At 41.7% G+C, this 18289-nt stretch overlaps 2 protein-coding genes across 4 annotated transcripts in view; one reads left to right on the forward strand and one right to left on the reverse strand.

Moving 5' to 3' along the window:
- Nucleotides 1-2728, forward strand: part of rarga (retinoic acid receptor gamma a) — a 42033-nt gene extending 39305 nt beyond the window's left edge. For all 3 annotated transcript variants that reach the window (XM_070839174.1, XM_070839173.1, XM_070839175.1), the window contains one exon: nt 29-2728. In XM_070839174.1, coding sequence (XP_070695275.1) covers nt 29-396 — 368 coding nt within the window. In that variant the 3' untranslated portion in view covers nt 397-2728. The remainder of the gene's footprint in view (nt 1-28) is intronic.
- A 3135-nt stretch (nt 2729-5863) lies between these two features.
- Nucleotides 5864-17860, reverse strand: calcoco1a (calcium binding and coiled-coil domain 1a). Its single transcript, XM_070839551.1, has 14 exons — nt 17700-17860; nt 17493-17595; nt 14932-15134; nt 14527-14739; nt 14081-14229; nt 13898-13967; nt 13625-13780; nt 12819-13073; nt 12362-12487; nt 11508-11603; nt 10584-10671; nt 10155-10405; nt 9797-9888; nt 5864-7970 (listed from the first exon to the last, which is right to left on the reverse strand). Exons 1-14 carry the CDS (start codon nt 17829-17831, stop codon nt 7943-7945), a joined length of 1962 nt encoding a protein of 653 aa, XP_070695652.1. The 5' UTR covers nt 17832-17860; the 3' UTR covers nt 5864-7942.
- Nucleotides 17861-18289: the final 429 nt, after the last annotated feature.

An 18289-nucleotide genomic window follows, 5' to 3' on the forward strand; every position in this document is an offset into this window, starting at 1 on the left:
ACCATCAACCTTGTTTTCCTGCCTCCAGGTGCAGAGAGAGCCATCACTCTGAAGATGGAGATCCCAGGGCCAATGCCTCCTTTGATCAGGGAGATGCTCGAAAACCCAGAGGCCTTCGAGGACCAAACAGAGTCCAACGAGAGCCCGCCTCCTCCGCCACCGCCGCCGCCTCCACCACCACCAGCCCTGGTCCTGAAGCAGGAGGCTGAGGACGAGGAGGACAGCTGGGCCACAGAGAACGGCAGCGAGCCATCGCCGGAGGAGGAGGACGAAGACGACGATGACGACGTGGGGGATGAAGAGCGAGACAGGGGCTCGGACAGTGATGGGGAGCCCTGGGGGGTTCTGGATGCCATAGATGGGTCGAGGAAAGGCCTTGTTGGGAGGGCGCAGTGAACAGAGCATTTCACACATAAACACACTCATGTGCATTCAAGTTCAAACACATACACACACACACACACATACACACACACACACACACACACACATACATGCGTAGACACAAACACACAACCTCACTTACTCTCCCACCTCAAGAAAATGCTGGCCTTCCCTTTTCTCCTTTCTCTCTCCTTACTGCACATCACTGTGTCCTCCACAGTGGAGCACAGCAGAGCCTTATGTGTACAGACACTTTCTAACTCAGGCCTCATGGTCCATGACAAGTGAACTACAGAAAAATAAAGTAAAGGAGAGATGACAGTAAACCGTATGAACTCCTGGCATAGCCAAGAGGGAAGATAAGGTGACAATAAGAACACAACCTCTTTGAGAAAGCGAAATGTCTTTTTTTCCACTATTGTTGTTTATATCTAAATAGGGGAACGGCCAAACCAGACACCAGAACTGAGCAGTTGATTCCGATGGATTACAACAAGCACATTTCTCAAAAGAAAAGAGTACAGGGCAAAACCAAATCGAGTATGCTAATCTTTTGTTCTTGTGGTTATTGCTTTTGAATATTGTTTTCAGTTTTTCTTTTTTTTTCCAATTTAGGAATAAGTCCATACATATCTATATACCATTATATTTTTGTCTTTATTTGTTATTCTGGTTTTATATATGACTCCTTTAGACAAGTTTTTTTTTTCTTTGAAGAGCTTTCCTGAGAAGATATTCAGAGGGAAAGAAGGGTAATCAGAACTGGCTGGGTCTTCCTTAGCAGCTACATATGCTTAGCTGGGGCTTTTTTGGGCACTTTGGCTCACTGTGGATGTCAATGATAATCAACCCAGAGGACTATTGTTATGTTGCAGTGACTTAATCAGTTTCTGTTATCAGGGAATTGGCATTATTCTCTTTTGCTCTCTGTCAATGCGGTAAGTAAGTATCTTTGTGCCAAAGTTAGGAGAAGTCATCTTTGGAGCATGAGTTTGACTACTGGCAGGGACTCCAGCCACGATCCAGCGATCCCCGCAGCAGAGTGCTCACTCACACATGCACCAACACAAGCACACCCACGATCTCACGCACAGTATATACACACAAACGCATACATACACTCCTTTCACTCTACGCTCAGCTGTAGCAGATGTGCTGACCTGGCATCAAGTGCCCGGACAGAGATTTACACTTTACACCGTATATGTAGCACTTTTGTGATCCTCTATTCAAGTGAGGCACATCTCATCCGCTGAGAGTAGAGTAGAGTTACCGTCTGTGAGCTTAAATCTCTGTCAGCACGTCCAAACTGATGACAATGTCAACATATTCAACACAATCAACCTTAGATCAGTCCCTGATGATGTCAGCAGACAAATCACACATGCACACGTTCAGCACGGACAAAAACATCCACACACAGTAGCAACATTATGCAAAAAAAAAAAGCAGGAATCCTTATGGAAGACATTTTGGAATCAGACTCAGGGCTTTTCAGTAAGGACCAAACCCTAGCTGCTCTCAGGCACGCTAGAAACAGGCAATATTTATGTGTGTATTCTTGACTCCGTTTTGATCAGCTCAACTCCTCTGCGTGTACATAGAAGGTGACAAGTCTGAAAAACAGCATGGATGCCAGTCTGACTCTCCTAGAGGTGGACAAATCATCATCATCATCAGCATCATCATCATCATCATCACTGCCCTGCCTGTGCTCTCGCTGGCATCCATGCAGCAAACTGCCTTCTCATCCCAAAAGCCATTATATCATCTTGTCTTCTTGTGTCCATCCTCACCTCTCTTTAAAGGAGCTGTGGAGGATTATGTGTTCTCATGTATCATTTCTTTATTGCCAAAATGTCTCTGTTGGCCATCAGCTGGGAGAGTGCGGCTGATATACAGTACAGAGGGTTTTTTTTTTTTTTCCTGTCTCTCTTTGAAGCAATATGAACATTCTTTCTGTAGCGGTGAGAGGTCTCATCAACTGAATATGGGCAGGTCTCCTCATTATGAGTTGCGTGTGTGTGCGTGTGTGTGTGCGTGCGGGCGGGCGAACATGTGAGTGTGAATGCCATAACATGTTTTCAGTCATTGGGTGAATGTCCTCGGCATGGTGCTGTCATACAAAATCTTGTGTGTGATGACCTCATCCCTTCTCTCTGTGCTGGGCCGTCAAGATGTTAATGATGGTAATGCAGGCAGAACATTGAGATTATGTTGTTTTATGTTTTTGTTTTTCAACATGGCCAAGGTGTTGTCTACCCTCTGTTTATGTCAACTCTTGTCATAAAAAGAAAAGCCATATAAACAGTAAGAGGCACAATAAACTACTTTTGTGAGATTACTGGGCTTTTTTTTCCTAATTTTAATTTTCTCTCTCAGGCAAAAATGGCTGACATCATTAGAAATGTATTTAGGAGTCCTCTAATACCAGAGTGCGAGCTTTTACCATGCATTGCTGAGATGCATCAGTAGAGGGAGCTCTTGAACCATGACTGCAGGTTGGAGGGCTTGCAGCAGTGTTCACCCTGCATGGAGTGGAAGAGCAGGGTCTGTTAGGTCATGGAGAGCTGTGGGTGCAGAGGCCAATAAATCGCAGCCTCCTGCTGAACAAGGACATCAGATAAAGGTCTGGTCCGAAGATTTGTTCACTCTGCAGTGAGAGGAGTGTAGGTTGTAGCGTTAAAGAAAGAAAAATAAACAGGCTTACTCTTTCCCATAGTTGCCTCAAAGATAGAGTGGTCCAGAAGTTAAAAAGTAAATCTGTCTGTTATGATTTATTCATTGAACTTTAGAGAGTTCTGTAGACAGTTGGACACCACGCCACAATAAATATAATAGATTGCAGAATAGAAAATAGAAGTGCAAAAAATATCATGAAGTAAAAGAAATAGTAAATAATTAAGATAAAAGCCAAACATTATTAACATTATCTGATTTCAGCCTCTTAAAATGGGACACAGTGCTTGTTTGCTTGTTGTCATATTACTGTAAATTGAATGTCTTTGAGTTTTGAACTCTCAGTTGAGCAAAATTAGACTTTTGAAGGCATCGCCTTTGGCTCTGCGTGTGATGGGCATTTTTTTTTTATTATGTTTTGTAGACTAAACAATTACTTGATATTAAAAACAATTGTTAGCTGCAGCCCTAGTTATCAGTGATATCCATATAAGAGGACCTCCAGGGAAAATTAAAATGTCACTTCCGCTAAACAGTCAGGACATGGTCCAACAGGGTCTCAGTTTTTATTGGATTTATGTGATATCTGATCTTGTAGAAGTGAGCATCTTGGATCCAAAGCCGAGCCTGTTTTGGTAATGAGCTGTGAAATATGAAAGGACTTCAGGGCTTTAAACTCAACTCAAAGTCAACACATTTGCCAGAATTTCCCCCTTAAAACTGAACTTAGTAGCACAAACCACATTTGAAACAAGCAAATGAATAAAACAAGGAAACCCTTTAATGGCCTCAAACCTTTTTCCGAATGGTCTTGTGAATGTCACCAAAAATTAAGAGTTACACATTTGTCACAGATTTTATAACGCCTGCCTTGAGTCCATCACTGTCACTGATCATCTCTCTTGATATCCTGATGGAGAACAGGAACCTTCTCAGTAAAGGGCTACTGATAGTAAACATCTATCTTTTCTCAGTGTACAAGTGTGGGATACTAATGCCTCACCTTCATTTTATTAATAGAGAGAAAGAGAGAGAGAGAGAAGATCAGAGGAGGGTGATAAACAGAGATGAGATTCTATCAATTATACGATTGCTTTAATTAACTATCATTAAAGACAGATCAATAACACCAGACAGAAATTAAAATAAGGTCCATACATTATACACTATTTTACAAGGGACAATCAAACGGCCTCATATACCGAGCCCCTGGAAGATGTTGCCATGGGAACCCATGGGAGGGTTTGGGTGTGCTTGGGGGAATTTAAAGGAGCCGGGCGAGATTTCTATATACTCATCCTTCCACATCAGTGATGCTTGATTAACTAATTACTTGAGGTAGGAAGGCTTATTCAGTGAAAATGAAAAGAAAGGCCCCTGAAAAAAAGGTTTAAAAGGTATAACTGTACAATGAATTAATAAAGGGTAAAAATCTCCCTTGTAATATCCCTGCAGCCACAGGACATCAATTATTCATAAAAAATAGTAAAGAATCCATAAAAGTAGGTCATGAGTGCTGCATACCACAGAAATTCATTTGAATATTTAAACCCAGGCGGAGAACCTGCTGCAGATCCGTTGAGTTTGCTCTGAACAGCAAACTGCAGTGGTGCCTTCGTCAACGCACAGGAGAGATAATGGAGCAGGAGAAGCTCGATCCTCAGAGGGTGATCAGGAGGATAAAGCTCAGTGAACCCAAGCGCTCCTGGCAGCAGTTAGGGAGGAAGGGCCTTTGCTCAGGGTGTGATGAAGGCAGAGAGTGGAGGTGCATGTGACCTGAGTTTGATGTGATAAAAAAAAAAACAGGAGGGTCTTTCTATGTGGATCTAAGGCTATATACAAGACAAAGGTGCCTATATGTCATACGCTGGATGCATGCGGTTTGGAGCAGGGTCATAATGTGAAACAGCACATCATTTACAGTGTGTCTCCTGCTTGGGTCAGAACAGACAAAAAGGACGTGTTCATCATTTGTTACATATGCGGCGAATCCATGGAGGGTTGGGAATCAGTCATGGGAAGAGAGGAGAGGTGAGGGGAAGGTGAGAAACGTTTTCAAGTGCAAAGACCATAAATTTAACACCTTCCCCTGTGCGAGCAGAGAGGCAGACGGGCAATCTTAAAGAAAGGGTAATGGAGAAAGTGATGGAAGAAACGGGTAAAGGTATCTGTGACAAGAGTAAGGATGAAGGGTGTGCCAGCAGCGAGGCAGAGGAAATAAACAAGGCCAGGTAGAGGAAGGGGTGATTTGGGGAAGGGGAGTGAGAGCTGGGGAAGGCAGGCATCGGGGTCATAAACACTAGGAGATGTGTTCTGGCCTCTGGGTCTTCATATCTTTTACATTTCTAATTAAAAGAGATAAAGAGTGAGGGAGTCATCAATCCCACAGTGATTTCCCAGTTAAGGTTTTAGAGGGGGCTGTAAACTAGGCAGCCCGGCATCATTGATTTTATAATTAGCTATCGTCACCCCAGACTTAAGATGGAGGGAGTGTGATAAGAGGGGCAAGAGCAGAGCTTAAAAGAGGGAGCAGGAGACCGCCGGAGGAGTGGAGAGGCACAAGGATGAAGATGATGAGAAGGTGAGGCCTTAGGGGTGATTGGGGGTGAGCCAAAGATGAGTGGAGACAAAAAAATCCAGATTGAGGAATGTATCTGAAACAGGCAATGAGCCAAAGGGGAATATAGGTTATATAGCTGTGTGAAAAGAAATGGCATAGTTAATTACCAGTGAAATGTCATGTGAGGATCAAAATATTGCTATGATCTTTGGCCAGAAAAAGACACATTAGACCCAATAATGGATACATAAACCATTTTATTATACAGAACCCCACCAAAACCCTGTTACATGACTGATAAGAAAATACACGGTGGTACATGTGGGATAACCTTCACACACAAAACTTCAAAACAAACCATAACCACTGGAGCTTTATTGCAATGGGAGACGGTGTCCTGACGAGGAGGACTCACACTAGAGCTCTCAGTGGAACAACAAAAAAATAGCTTCCCTAAGACATAAAGTCAGATTACAACCACAAACGAAGACTATGGAGAATACACGTAGTGCGCTATCATGTGGGAAAGAATACCAGGCTCCTCAAAACATTCCTATTTCTATATACGGAGAATCGACACGTACTGCAACACCAGAACAAGTAGTGACACAAGGTAAACAAGAGATTGGAAAGACATTTACTTCTTTCATGACTACGAATATAATCCGGCTGAAGCTGTTTAAACATTAAAACCAATTTCTTTTACAAATTTTCACCTCTACCATTAACTCACCCTGCTGGTATCCTTCCCTTTCATTAGCACCAATGTCTTGCAAAAGTATAACATAAAGTTAAAATCTTCATAAGGTCAAAGCATGTATTTGGAAGCAGATGATTAAATACAAAAAGTGTAGATAAAATATGAGTAAAGACAACACACAATGGTAATGATTAAGATAATGATGAAAGGACACAGCCGACACATTGTTAAGTATCCATATATCAACTTTTCATCTAAAAACTCTTCTATAGTAAAAATAGGGTGCAAATACAGCAGATAAAATCAAGCATCAAAGTGTCTAGCAAATCGTCTTAGCCAAGCATGGAAAATTTTGTCCACATTGCAGAAACAACTGTGTGAAAAACAAACACCTATTTCAAACTAAACCTGAATATAGTTTCATTGCAGCATAACTCAAGTTAATTATAAATAGAAAATCATGAAAAATGCATACAGTATCGATTAAAAGGTAGGCAGCAACTTTTATTAGGCAGTATATTGCCACAGGGTGAGGGGAAAATACCAACACCATGCCATGATGTCAGGATCTATAAAGGTGATTCTCTTTGACTCTTTTATTCAATATTTTAGGCACAAATTTAGAACAGAAGATTTCTGTACAATACAAACTGTAACAAAGACCAGCACTTAATATCCAAATGACTAGCTAGTAAATTAGCATTTCATCTCAGTAATTGTGAAATGTAAAACCCAGGATCATTAACGAGTAAAAACTGTAGCTGATCTATAGTGAAAAGCTTATGAGCATTAATTTTATAATAGTGATGATATGAAGTTACTGAAGTAGAAAGTTGCATCTGGCATTTATCTTAATAGACTTTAAAACACAATCTGTTCAATAAGCTCTGTATTTCAAATGCTTGTCCATCTTAGCGCGCCTCTGCGTCGCTAAATCTCCTTAACTGCATCTGCATGTGCTAATGCGTACAAGAAAGTGCATATCAAATCTTACTTCTGAGTAAATGGAGGAGAAATATGGTGTCATAGACCCACATTACTGCAATATAATTCTAGCATGATGCTGTATCATAGCATTACTTTATGCCGTCATGAATAGTGTTCAAAGCTGCTGTGCACAATTTAATGCTGGAAGAGAGTTTTGCCATGATTTCCAGTGGAGCCGGGCCTGCACAAAACATCATAATTACAGTGCCTGTCATGACTCCTAATCACAAATGTCATAAAAACGACATAACATCCATCGTAAAGCTCTCGACATAGCAATGATTCAACAGAAATCACTCCGCTACAGTCTGCGAACTCTCAAACACCAGAGCCCATGCCTAAAACTGTGCAACAGTCTTATGTCAGTCATAAACACAGCGTTGACCTGCCACCACAAGCATTTTGTCATTCCTAACAACAAAACAGCTAGAGCAAGAACACAACAGTCTAGGAGGGAAAAACCAAGGTTCACGGCAGATACAATGTGAATTGCATATTAACATTTTGTCTGTGTGGTGAGCGAGCTGTGTATGTGCTTGTTAGTGGAAGTAATGTGGAGCCACATTAACTCCAAGAAAGTCCCCCTCCTCCTCTTTTTGATCGCTCGCTGGCTGTGGCTGCATGTCGACTGGTTACCATAGCGAGGTGTCGGCCAGATCACTGGAAGGGGACACAAAGCAGAGTGTGCGTGTGTGAAAAACTGAAAGAAACACATATTCTGTCTGAAAGAGGAGGTTAGACTGAAGGAGCGGCTGAGTGGGAGAGAGAGGGCTTTAATGATGCTGAAAATTGGCCCGTGACTGCGGTACACCCCTCAGGTAAATCATTGCTACAGCTTGCTGTCAACTTATCTGTCCCCTTGTCCTCCCATCTCGCCCCTCCCACGCCCCGGCTCTGTCTCACACAGTCTCCCCCGCCTCACCCTGACTCAACTTCTTTTACGACCACATATTCAAAACTTCCATCTTCCAGCCATACTCACCCTGTCACCATAAATAATTGGTCGCATGTGTCTGTGTGCATTAGCAAGCTTTGAATTCACCGTGTACACATGAAACCATTACTGTGTGAGACCAGATGTGGAAAGGAACTAAGGAGATTTACTCAGGCACTATGCTTAAGAACAATTTTAAAGTACAACTACTTAATTCTTCCATTTTTAGATACTTAAGCGCTTTTACTTTTTTAATTTTGAAGGAGAAATATGATACTTTTCACTCCACTGCATTCATCTGGCTGCTGTGTTCACAAATTACTTTGCAGAGTAAGGTTGTACACACAAATCAAGTCACGAGCTCATAAAATATGACGCATTGCTGGAGTTTAAAACCAGCCAGCATGACAGGAAGAAATTTGTTGGCTTGTTTGGCTTCAAAGAAATTTTCATTTTAATATGCAGTCAGTAATGCAAATCTCCTTTTTTTGAACATTAAATCTTCAACTGTGCTCGATTTGTTGAGGTTGTCTAATCGTCACTTGTCTTGCCCTTCATTAGGGGAGATACATGCCAACGTAAATCCTAAGGGAAGGCAAGTAGCATGTCCATGTGTCCATTCACATCATTTTCACATTTCAGAGGCTAGAACAGCAATAGTATATTAGTTATATCAGTTTCAACATGTGTTAATTCAACAATAACAAAACAATAAGAAAGGATTGGAGGGAGATTTACTTAGATCATTTTTTTCAGTAAAAAACACAATATGAATAAAATAAAAATACTCAACTACAAGTAAAAGTCCTGCATTTAAAACCCTACATAAGCATAAATACACAGGTATTGTCAGCAAGTATCACAAGTAGAACTTTTTGTCCCACAGAAAAATGGGCTCTGTGACTGATTTATTTCTTATATGTGACAATATTAGATGGTTGATACTAATGCAATAATGTGTGAATAGCATTTTAATGTTGTAGTTTGAAGTCGAGTTTAACTATTTGATTTAAAGTTGGGTAGTTTAGTCTACTGGTTCCCAACCTAAGGACAGTTATTTACAGGAAATAATTTGAGAGGTTTAGCGGGGAAATCTTACAACAACAAGTCAGACAGCTATGACATGACAGCAGACCCCAGCAACACACTGTTGTTTGTGGGAGGTCACTCGTAAAATATAAAATATAATGAATTGTATTTTATGAGGAGTAAAAAGTGTAATGTCGTAGGGGGCTAAAGTAGCATATAATGGAAAAATTCAAGTAAAGCACTAAAAAACACTTGAAAAACAGTACTTGAGCAAATCAGTCACTTAATCATGTTCCATCACTGGTGAAAGGAACTTCTCACAATGATGACGTTTTACTGCAAAAACACACAGCACATACTTTGCATTGGTAAAATTTTGAATACAGGGCATTTTTATGGTCAATTACCCCTTTGATATTCAAAATTATAGGATTTATGTACTTTGTCCTCCTCCCGTGCATGTGTGTGTGTGTGTATTCCATGCATGATTATGTATGTTTGAGGTGGGAGTGGGAGGCTGTACCTGAGAACAGCGTCTGTGTGCTCAGGCAGCAAAAGTGCTGTTTCCTCTCCAGAGCTGTGCCTTCCACACTGAAGTGGATCAGATTCTTCCTCCTGAACACGAGAGAGCATCACACAGACACACACACACACACACACACACACAAACACTTAATGCGTGTCTGTGGAGCAGGTATAACAGTCTAATAACCTGCAAACTAGCGGCCTAATTGCTTCTAGGAGATAATGTCTGTATCAAACGACCCACTGCCCATGTTTAACTGGTGTGCATGGCTATCAGCATGCAGACATAGCTCATTTTCAGTATCACATATAATTACATAATGGTGATGCTGAACGGCTCAGATAGTGCGTCTCACCGAATCAGAGCTGTGCACCAAAGTGTCAGTGCCGGCCTGGTGTGGCGAGGACAGTGGGGCTGGCTGGTTGATAACCACAGCGCTCCTCTCCACCTCCCTAGGAGAGGGAGGAGGGGTGGCAAGGAGCAAGGAGTCAGGCTCTCCCTGCTCACACAGGCTGTAATGTCCCAGAGGTCTTGGTGGACGGAGGGGCTGCAAAGCCTCTGGGTTCTCATCCTCAGAGTCCTCAGATAATGCACTGTCGGGCCGCCCTGCCAGATAGAAACATTGGCAAAGAAAAAGTGGTCACTTTTCCTAAAAGTACTGCTCCTGTCGCCCTCGACAAAGGCCATTCTGAACAATATTTAGTGTTGCTGTTGAATGATAGTTAACACTTTTATTGTTCACATCTGCAGGGCGTACAGTAGATTAATGTGTGGCTCTATTCACCTGTAGAGGCAATCGGGGCAGCGCTCCACTTGGCACTGGCCACTGTTCCCATCTTCTGCTCCAGCTGACAGATGTAGTCCATCAACTCCTGCAGTGGAAAATACAGCCATCATATCACACACCAGGGCAGGACTTTCATCATGACTTCAGCAGCCATCAGCATCATAACTCTCATGATGTTTGGCTTCTTCAAGCCAAAGTCACATTAACTGGTTACACAGTGAATACTCAAACATAAGATTTGCTATTATATCAATATTATTATCACAGTTCAATAAACATTTAAACATTTATTTGATTTATGGCGTGCCACAGATTGGCTGCTATGCTCCCATATGGTCGATGTTAAAATTAAGCTGGACGCTGATTTTAAAAACACTGGCCATCTACTCTGCCAGTAGTGGGCAAATGTGATGATGGTAAGCCAACAAAAACTCTGCGGGCACTTTAACAGCAGCAGCACTGACTGCCTTGAAATCCACTGATTTATATTGCACTATAAACAATTTATATTGTACAATAACAACTAAGAAGACAACAACAGACACAAGATTCCCAACACCTGAGACATTCACGATCCCGGAGTACTTGTGTGTGTGTTATATCAGTAAGCTTTAGGTTATGAATATACTATCAATACAGAGCTTTTAGAAAAACTGTTATTATTCATAGGTCCACTCCAGCTTGAGAGTGGTACAAACCATAAAAAATCATGTACTAAATTCAAAGCTGATAATGAGTGAAGTCCTGCTGTTGTGAGCTGAATTAGAATAAATTGTTTATCCATATAAGTGTTTCATTAGCCTTAAGACCTCATCGGTTGGTAATGAACAGGGCACAAGGCCAGTGCCTGTGACATCATGCATGGACAGAGTTTACACATTTTGTTAGCACAGATTCAACTAATCCAACAGTGTTTCTGACCTGTTTCTCTGCAAGTAGCTGCTCCTTCTCTTTTTGGGCGACCCTCAGGCTGGCCTTCAGCTCCTGGAGCTCTCTACAGGTTTCACTCAGCTGAACCTGCAGGCCAGATATCAGAGGACAACAGGGTATGTCAGAACCATCTGACAGACGTGTGACCTCAGAATGACAACCGTGTAGTGCATGTACTAAATCTGAGTACACTTAAACAAATAGCTTGACATTTTGGGAAATTTGCTGATTTGCTTTCATGCAGAGTGTTGGATGAGAGGATCAATACTACTCTCATTTCTGGATGGCAAACGGTAAGTCAGAGCCAGCAGGTAATTAGCTTAGCATACAGACTGGAAGCAATTATGGTGAGGACACTGCTCCAGGAAGTCACTGTGCCACGCCAACAAATAGTTCCAGCATGCAAATCCATGTAAACCCACAACTTATCATTTTTACTTTTACTGTTTGGTACAGATTAAACAAACAAGATACAACGTGTTTGTTAGTGAACTTTAGTGAGCTGCTGGTAGGTGGATTTCATTCATTTAAAATTAAAATAGACAAAGCTAGGCGAGCTGTTTCGCCTTGTTTCCAGCTTTTATGCCAAGCTTTTTCCACTTATTGCACAAACATGAGAGTGGCAATGGAGTACTTTTTTCCTGGAGTGCAAGGCTATAAGTTGCAGAAAATTCTAATTTATACATGGATGTATACAAGTATACAAGGATGAAATAGATAAATCAATAAATGAATGAATAAATAAATAATCAAATAAAGAAAGAATTAGAAAGAAAGAAAGAACTTATTAATGACCCTATAACAAGAAACTCTGAATGCTGTAATTTTTTACTTGTCTTTCTCACCCTGTTGCAGTCCTGTTCTCTCCCAAGTTCAACCTCCAGCTTCACTCTTTCCATCCTCTCCTCCTGCAGCCTCTCCTCCATCCACTGCATCTCTGCATTGAGCTTTTCCAGGCGCTCGTGGTCCTTCTGTCGGAGTGACACACACACACACACACACACACACACACATTTACTCGGTTATAAAATATTTACTTCAGGCAGTGAGGTCACTGGACCATGTTTGCAAACTCAATTGGACTTCACAGCTGCAAAGTGCAATAAGATAAGCAATGTATTCCATTTAGAAGAGTTATGGGAACACTTAATCTTAAAGCCATCAAATGCTGTTTTGAAACATCACGACATCTAACAACATAACTTACTGACTTCAAAACCTGAACTCTACCAGTACAAATACTGTGTATTACATTTTCTCAAATCTACATGCCACATTCTATGTTTTGTAGTGATACAGCACCTCAGCAGTGCGTTGCAGATGCTGCCTCTCCTGGGCCCAGTGTGCTCGTCCCTCTCTAAGGGCCAAACTGGAATCTGCAAGCTGGAGGGTGAGTTGGGCGGCCTGCAGACGAGCCTGATGCAATTCAGCCTGCCCCTGATCCCTCTTGGCTACCATGGCACTTAGATCACTCTTCAAGCCCTCTGCACTACGCTCACTCGCGTTCAGGCGTTCCCGCAGGCTTCGCATTTCCTTCAGTGTTGCCTCGCTCTCCGCCTGGCCATACAGAAACAAGAGAGCATGTGTTGACCACATATCTACAACTGAAGATGATTTGATAGAAAATGTCAGTCCGGAAAATTACTAATATGCAAATAGAAATGCCAGAATCATGTTTTAAGGGAATAATTTTAGGATGTGCTGACATACAGCTCCTATTTAAAGCTAAGCATATATATACATATATATATATGTGTGTATATATATATAAAGAGATACATCCACGTATGAGCCGTATGAGAAAATGTAGAGACATAATAGAAAACATCACCAAGTCTCCTGTAAATGACACCACATGTTTACTTTTTTCTGAAGCAAATACTTATAAAAGATGCCGAATTAACAAATCAAGATAGAAATACAAAATGACTCTTGAACATCAGTGAAGTATTCTTTGGTAAAAACAAAGAGTGTGCAGATGGTTACAATACATAACACATTTGAAGTCTCTAGCATGCAGATTTGCCTTGTCCTGCTTTACTATCAATCCAGATGTTACTCTCAACCCTCCTTTCATCCCATCTGTGATTTCCAAAGAAATCTCTGACCTCTTTCCTGTGGGCAGTGGTGAGTTTCTGGGTGAGTGTGGTGATGGTGCTTTGGAGCTGCAGGACACTCGTGTCTCTCTGGGCCAGAGAATTCCTCAGGCCCTGGAACTCCTTAGACAGACTGCGGAGTTCACCCTCAGTCTGTTCCAGCTTGGTCTGAAAGACAGAAATAAATGGGAAAAGAGAAGAGGCAGAGGGAAACAGCAATAGAGACACAGGTTTTTATTATGAAATACATAATACATCATATAGCATGTTCTAAATTACACTTACCTGGAGACTCTTTCTCTCAGCCTCCTCCTCTTTTCTCTGAGCTGCAGCCCTCTTTGCTCTTTCCTTCATCCTGCACACAGAGGTTTGAATACTAATCTCAATCAATCAAAAGTATTCATGAGATCCACATAAAATTAACAGAAGGAGAAGAAGAGGCAAAGTAGAAAAAGCTAAATGTCATACCTTTCCAACTCTGTCTCTCTTTCCACAGTTCTCTGTGTCAGGGTTTTGATATCCTCCTCAAGCTCTTTGATTCGCACTTTGCTCTCCTCCCTCGCATCCAATAAAGTGCTTTTCTCTCGGGCTAGTGATTCTCCTAAAGCCTGCTCCTCCTAACAGACCAGAGGCACTTTTTAATTTTTATGAGCAATTCTAATTTATCATGACATTTAAACTAGGCGACCCAAGTGAAAATGTTTTACATTTAGCAACTCAGACATTTTTATTGAATTGCTATTATTTATAATTTTGTATTAAAAACGACAGAAGATTGTTTAAACAGAAACTTGTGCTTTACATCAGAGAATAAAGGCACAGACACAGATTGAAAAAGCAAGGAAATGGTGACAGGCAAATTGGTCCTATTCAAATGACCTTGCCCCTGTCATTTGCCTAGCTCTATACGTCACCTTACGCTTCGTCTCCATCTCCTCTATCTTCTCTTGACTCTTCTTCAGCTCTTCCTGCAGGCTGGCAATATCACTTTCTAGCTCTTTACGTCGTCTGTCCCAGGCCTCCCTCGCCCTCTTATACTCCCCCTTCTCTTTCTCCCTCTGCCAGTTTGCTGCCTCCTGCAGCTGCAGCAGCTCGGCGCGCTCTCGAAGACATTCCTGCAGTCGGCTCTGACATGAGACAGAAGGAAGCGGGCAGCAGATGAGGAATCATAATTCAGCACTTGTCTTTGTGTGCCAGCAGCAACAGTACTGGTTTTGCAGCATATATGTTTTATCATCACTCAATCATTTTGCACTGAAAACATAGTCCCTTTTACTACCTTATCTAGTCTGAATCAGTTCTACATTTGCTATACTCACCTGCAGCAGTTCAGCCCTAGGCACTACCAGCAACATATCTGTGCTTTCTCCTTCTCCATGGGGCTCCTCCTCAAGAGTCACCAAATCCTCAAGTGGCTTCGGAGCACAGAAAGTGAATTTGGAGCTGTGGGAGCACACTTCCCCCTTAGCATCGATATATACAAACTCATACTCTTGGGAGCTGGGCTTGGGTAGGTAGGAGGCTAAAAAGGGGTAGACAAAGATGAGTCATATTAAAATTGATTTGCAGTAGAGAATAACAGTGTTTCACAATAAAAAAAAAAATTCACTTTTGAGCTGGCTTCCCATTATGCTAGTTATATATAAGACCAAGGTAGAAGCAAAGTGCCCTTCATATAATTACGTCTAATTTTACAGGACCTATTTTTGGTATTCACACTATACTGTATATGGCTTTATTATGATTGTGGATTAAACACTACACTAACAAATGGAATATTCAGATGTTATCTACAAATTGAATTTTTGTTTGTTGTATTGCAACAACAGTGATGTATCAAGTATGTGTGCTGCAGTACAGCTTCCGGCCACCAGGGGCAGCACTCAGATCGTTCAGCTGAGGTGAAAAAAAAATGGCGTCCCGCGCCATTTTTTGAACTTACCGCAGTCGCAAACACTTTAATTACCAATACAGGTACTGACTTGGAAATTAGCTCGGAGTTTGCTACTTAACACCGACCTGAAAAACACCGTTTCTACGCCGATATTTCTTGGCGAAGTCTGGCTTGGCTCAGGTGAGTTCTTGTTTTCATTATTCAAACATTAAATTAGCTTCGAGCACAGAATACCTGAAAGTGGCGGGTCACTCCAACGGTGCTGTGTCAGGGCTAGCTAAGCTAACTCCACAAGTACTGTTTTACTTTGGACAGTAAATTCACGGAGAGTACCCGTCGTACTTAAAGAAATACTCACATTTTGTGAGATAGGCTTGTTGGTTGTCTTACTGGAGATTGGTGAGATGATAGTGTGGAGTTTCACCTCTGTCTGTTGAATAATAACTGATCCAGGACATGTTTAGCATTAGCATGGCGGTGCGTTAACTGAAGCAGGTGAAACGGTTGAAGCAGGTCAACCTCCTGAATACGAAAAATACATCTTCTAGTTTGTCTTATTGCTGTGATGTATTTAGTTGGATAGCAAGTTCACCCAGATACATACAAGAGCCAGCTAGATTTTGTTTAGCGTTCAGATAGTTGGTAAAACCAGTGACTTCACTGTGGGGACAGGAGCTCTGAGCCCTGCTGTTTATGTTAGCTAATTAGCTCCAACACCACTCCAGCAAGCTAACTTCTCATTACACAACAGTGTTTCATAAGTCAATTGTATCTTTACACGTTTAATGCAGACGATACCTGTTAAGAAAAACATGCAGTCACTTCCAGTGTTTCTGCAAAGCTAGCTAGGCTAACACTCAACAGAGCTACTGTTCCTTATTAAATCCAGTTCGAATCTTATTGTGCATCTAATACCACATCCAGTAATAAAGATAACAACATCCTGCTATCCATTTACTTTACTAGAGTCATAATTCTGCTAAATAACTAGTATAATCTTGCAGCTAACTTCCAGTTAATTTACTAGTTTAACCATATTTGTTCATATGTCCAAATTGTTGATTCTCTGTTACATTTTTTATCCAGCCTTAACAAAACAAACAGGAACCGATGATGCTTCCCACTCTGACCAGAGAGCAGCCAGCCGCAGGCAGTGACTTCAACCAGCCCATAAAGTAAGCTAACCTAATAATATCCTTATCTCACACAGGCTGCAGCTTCATATTGAGAATGATTTACTTGGAATTCCTGTTTCACAACGCATGTATGGTAAAGGGGCAAGATGGGAAACAGACAGGAAGAATGACATACAGCAAAGTTTATGGGCTATATTGTAACATCTAGCACCAGCTTGGGTCACAGTGCAGGCAACCTTCTTTTTAAATCACTGCATCACTGATAAGGAACCATCAGCAGTTTCTTTTGACTTTCCTTACGCTGCTCTTCTTCAAGTGAGGAATGACATTGATAGTATGCTTAGGTTTGTGATAAATCACTAAGTCAGAGGTCAACGCCACACCTGCTGCACATGTGCCCCCTCACACTGAATCAGGCTTATCAGATGTCAATGACAGACAGGACAGAGTGAACACTGTACTCTCCAGTGAGTGGTAGTAGTCCGAGCAGGCTCTGAGCCATTGTCTTTGTCCTCCTCATTACGCAACCTCCTGCACTCTAAAGAAATTCATTCAAATCACGACGGAAACTGTGTCGTTGTTAGAGACCAAGCTAAGAGGGATATTTGTCTTTTACACTGCATATTTTCCCTTTTACATGTGTAGAAATACTCTTAAAATAGAAATAACCAACATTGTCCTCCACTCAATACACCAGTCGCTAGCCTTTTGTATACAACAGAGCAATTCAATTTACAGAAACATCAATCTCCTGCTGAAGGTTTTATGTGCGGATGTAAGCAGTGTACCAGTATAGATTCTGGCCAACTATAGGAAATAAAATACAATTAGAAAACAAGGGCATGAGTACCCTGGAAGTGCACACAGCAGTTGACATCTGTGCCCTCTTGATAGTCAGCCGGAGCAAGTGCCCAAACAAACGTGTGGTAGTCCCTCACTGAAGTCCATCCCACCTGACAGGGAAAAAAAAAAAACATGGACACGCTGTTATTTTGCAGTTGGATGCATTTACTCTTTATTCACTTGATTTTTGTGACCGTCATCAGGGTAACAATACCTTGAAGAGCCCTATCCAGTCACTGCTGGCCCAGTTGTGCTGAGAGCTCAGTGTGTAGTGGCAATCGACTCTGCTCTGAGGGAAGTAACTGCAGCCCACGTTTCTAAACTCCACTCGCCAAGCCTTCTCCATGGCAACACAAAAGTAAGGCGGGCTGTTTTACACCTACAGGAAAAAAAACCCACAATGTTCAACCTGGAGATTATTTCTGTTAGGTTATTTACAGGTGGAAGGTAGAAACTGACATGCATAGTGGGATGAGCTAATTGTGAAATAGGTAAGAGGTGAGCACAGAAGAACAAACAACACAGAGCCAGCAGTCTGTGAATATTCATTCAGTGTAAGAGGATATCCTAACTGAGGAGAGGACACCAGAACCAAACCTCAGCGACAGCATGGCCTTTGAGCAACATGACATATTACATGTTTGTCACTAGGGCTATTTCAGTCACAGTCAACATCATTTGCTATTGTACACTGTCACGTGTCAGCATGCAGTACAAGGTGTCTGGGGCCTGCAGCATGTATGGGGCTCAAATTCCACCTGCAAATACACTCTCCAAGAATTGTGATGAGTTGATGCCTGCAGT

Source organism: Pempheris klunzingeri, chromosome 11, assembly GCF_042242105.1.
Source record: "Pempheris klunzingeri isolate RE-2024b chromosome 11, fPemKlu1.hap1, whole genome shotgun sequence".
In the NCBI taxonomy this organism is placed as follows: domain Eukaryota; kingdom Metazoa; phylum Chordata; class Actinopteri; order Acropomatiformes; family Pempheridae; genus Pempheris; species Pempheris klunzingeri.

Excerpts from the sequence above, each read along its gene's own strand:
- calcoco1a (XM_070839551.1), bottom strand. The coding sequence starts at position 17,831 with ATGGAGAAGGCTTGGCGAGTGGAGTTTAGAAACGTGGGCTGCAGTTAC. Across the intron at positions 14,740-14,931 it reads CTAGGGCTGAACTGCTGCAG|AGCCGACTGCAGGAATGTCT; the intron begins GTGAGTATAGCA and ends GTCTCATGTCAG. Across the intron at positions 13,074-13,624 it reads CCACTGCCCACAGGAAAGAG|GCGGAGAGCGAGGCAACACT; the intron begins GTCAGAGATTTC and ends CTGTATGGCCAG.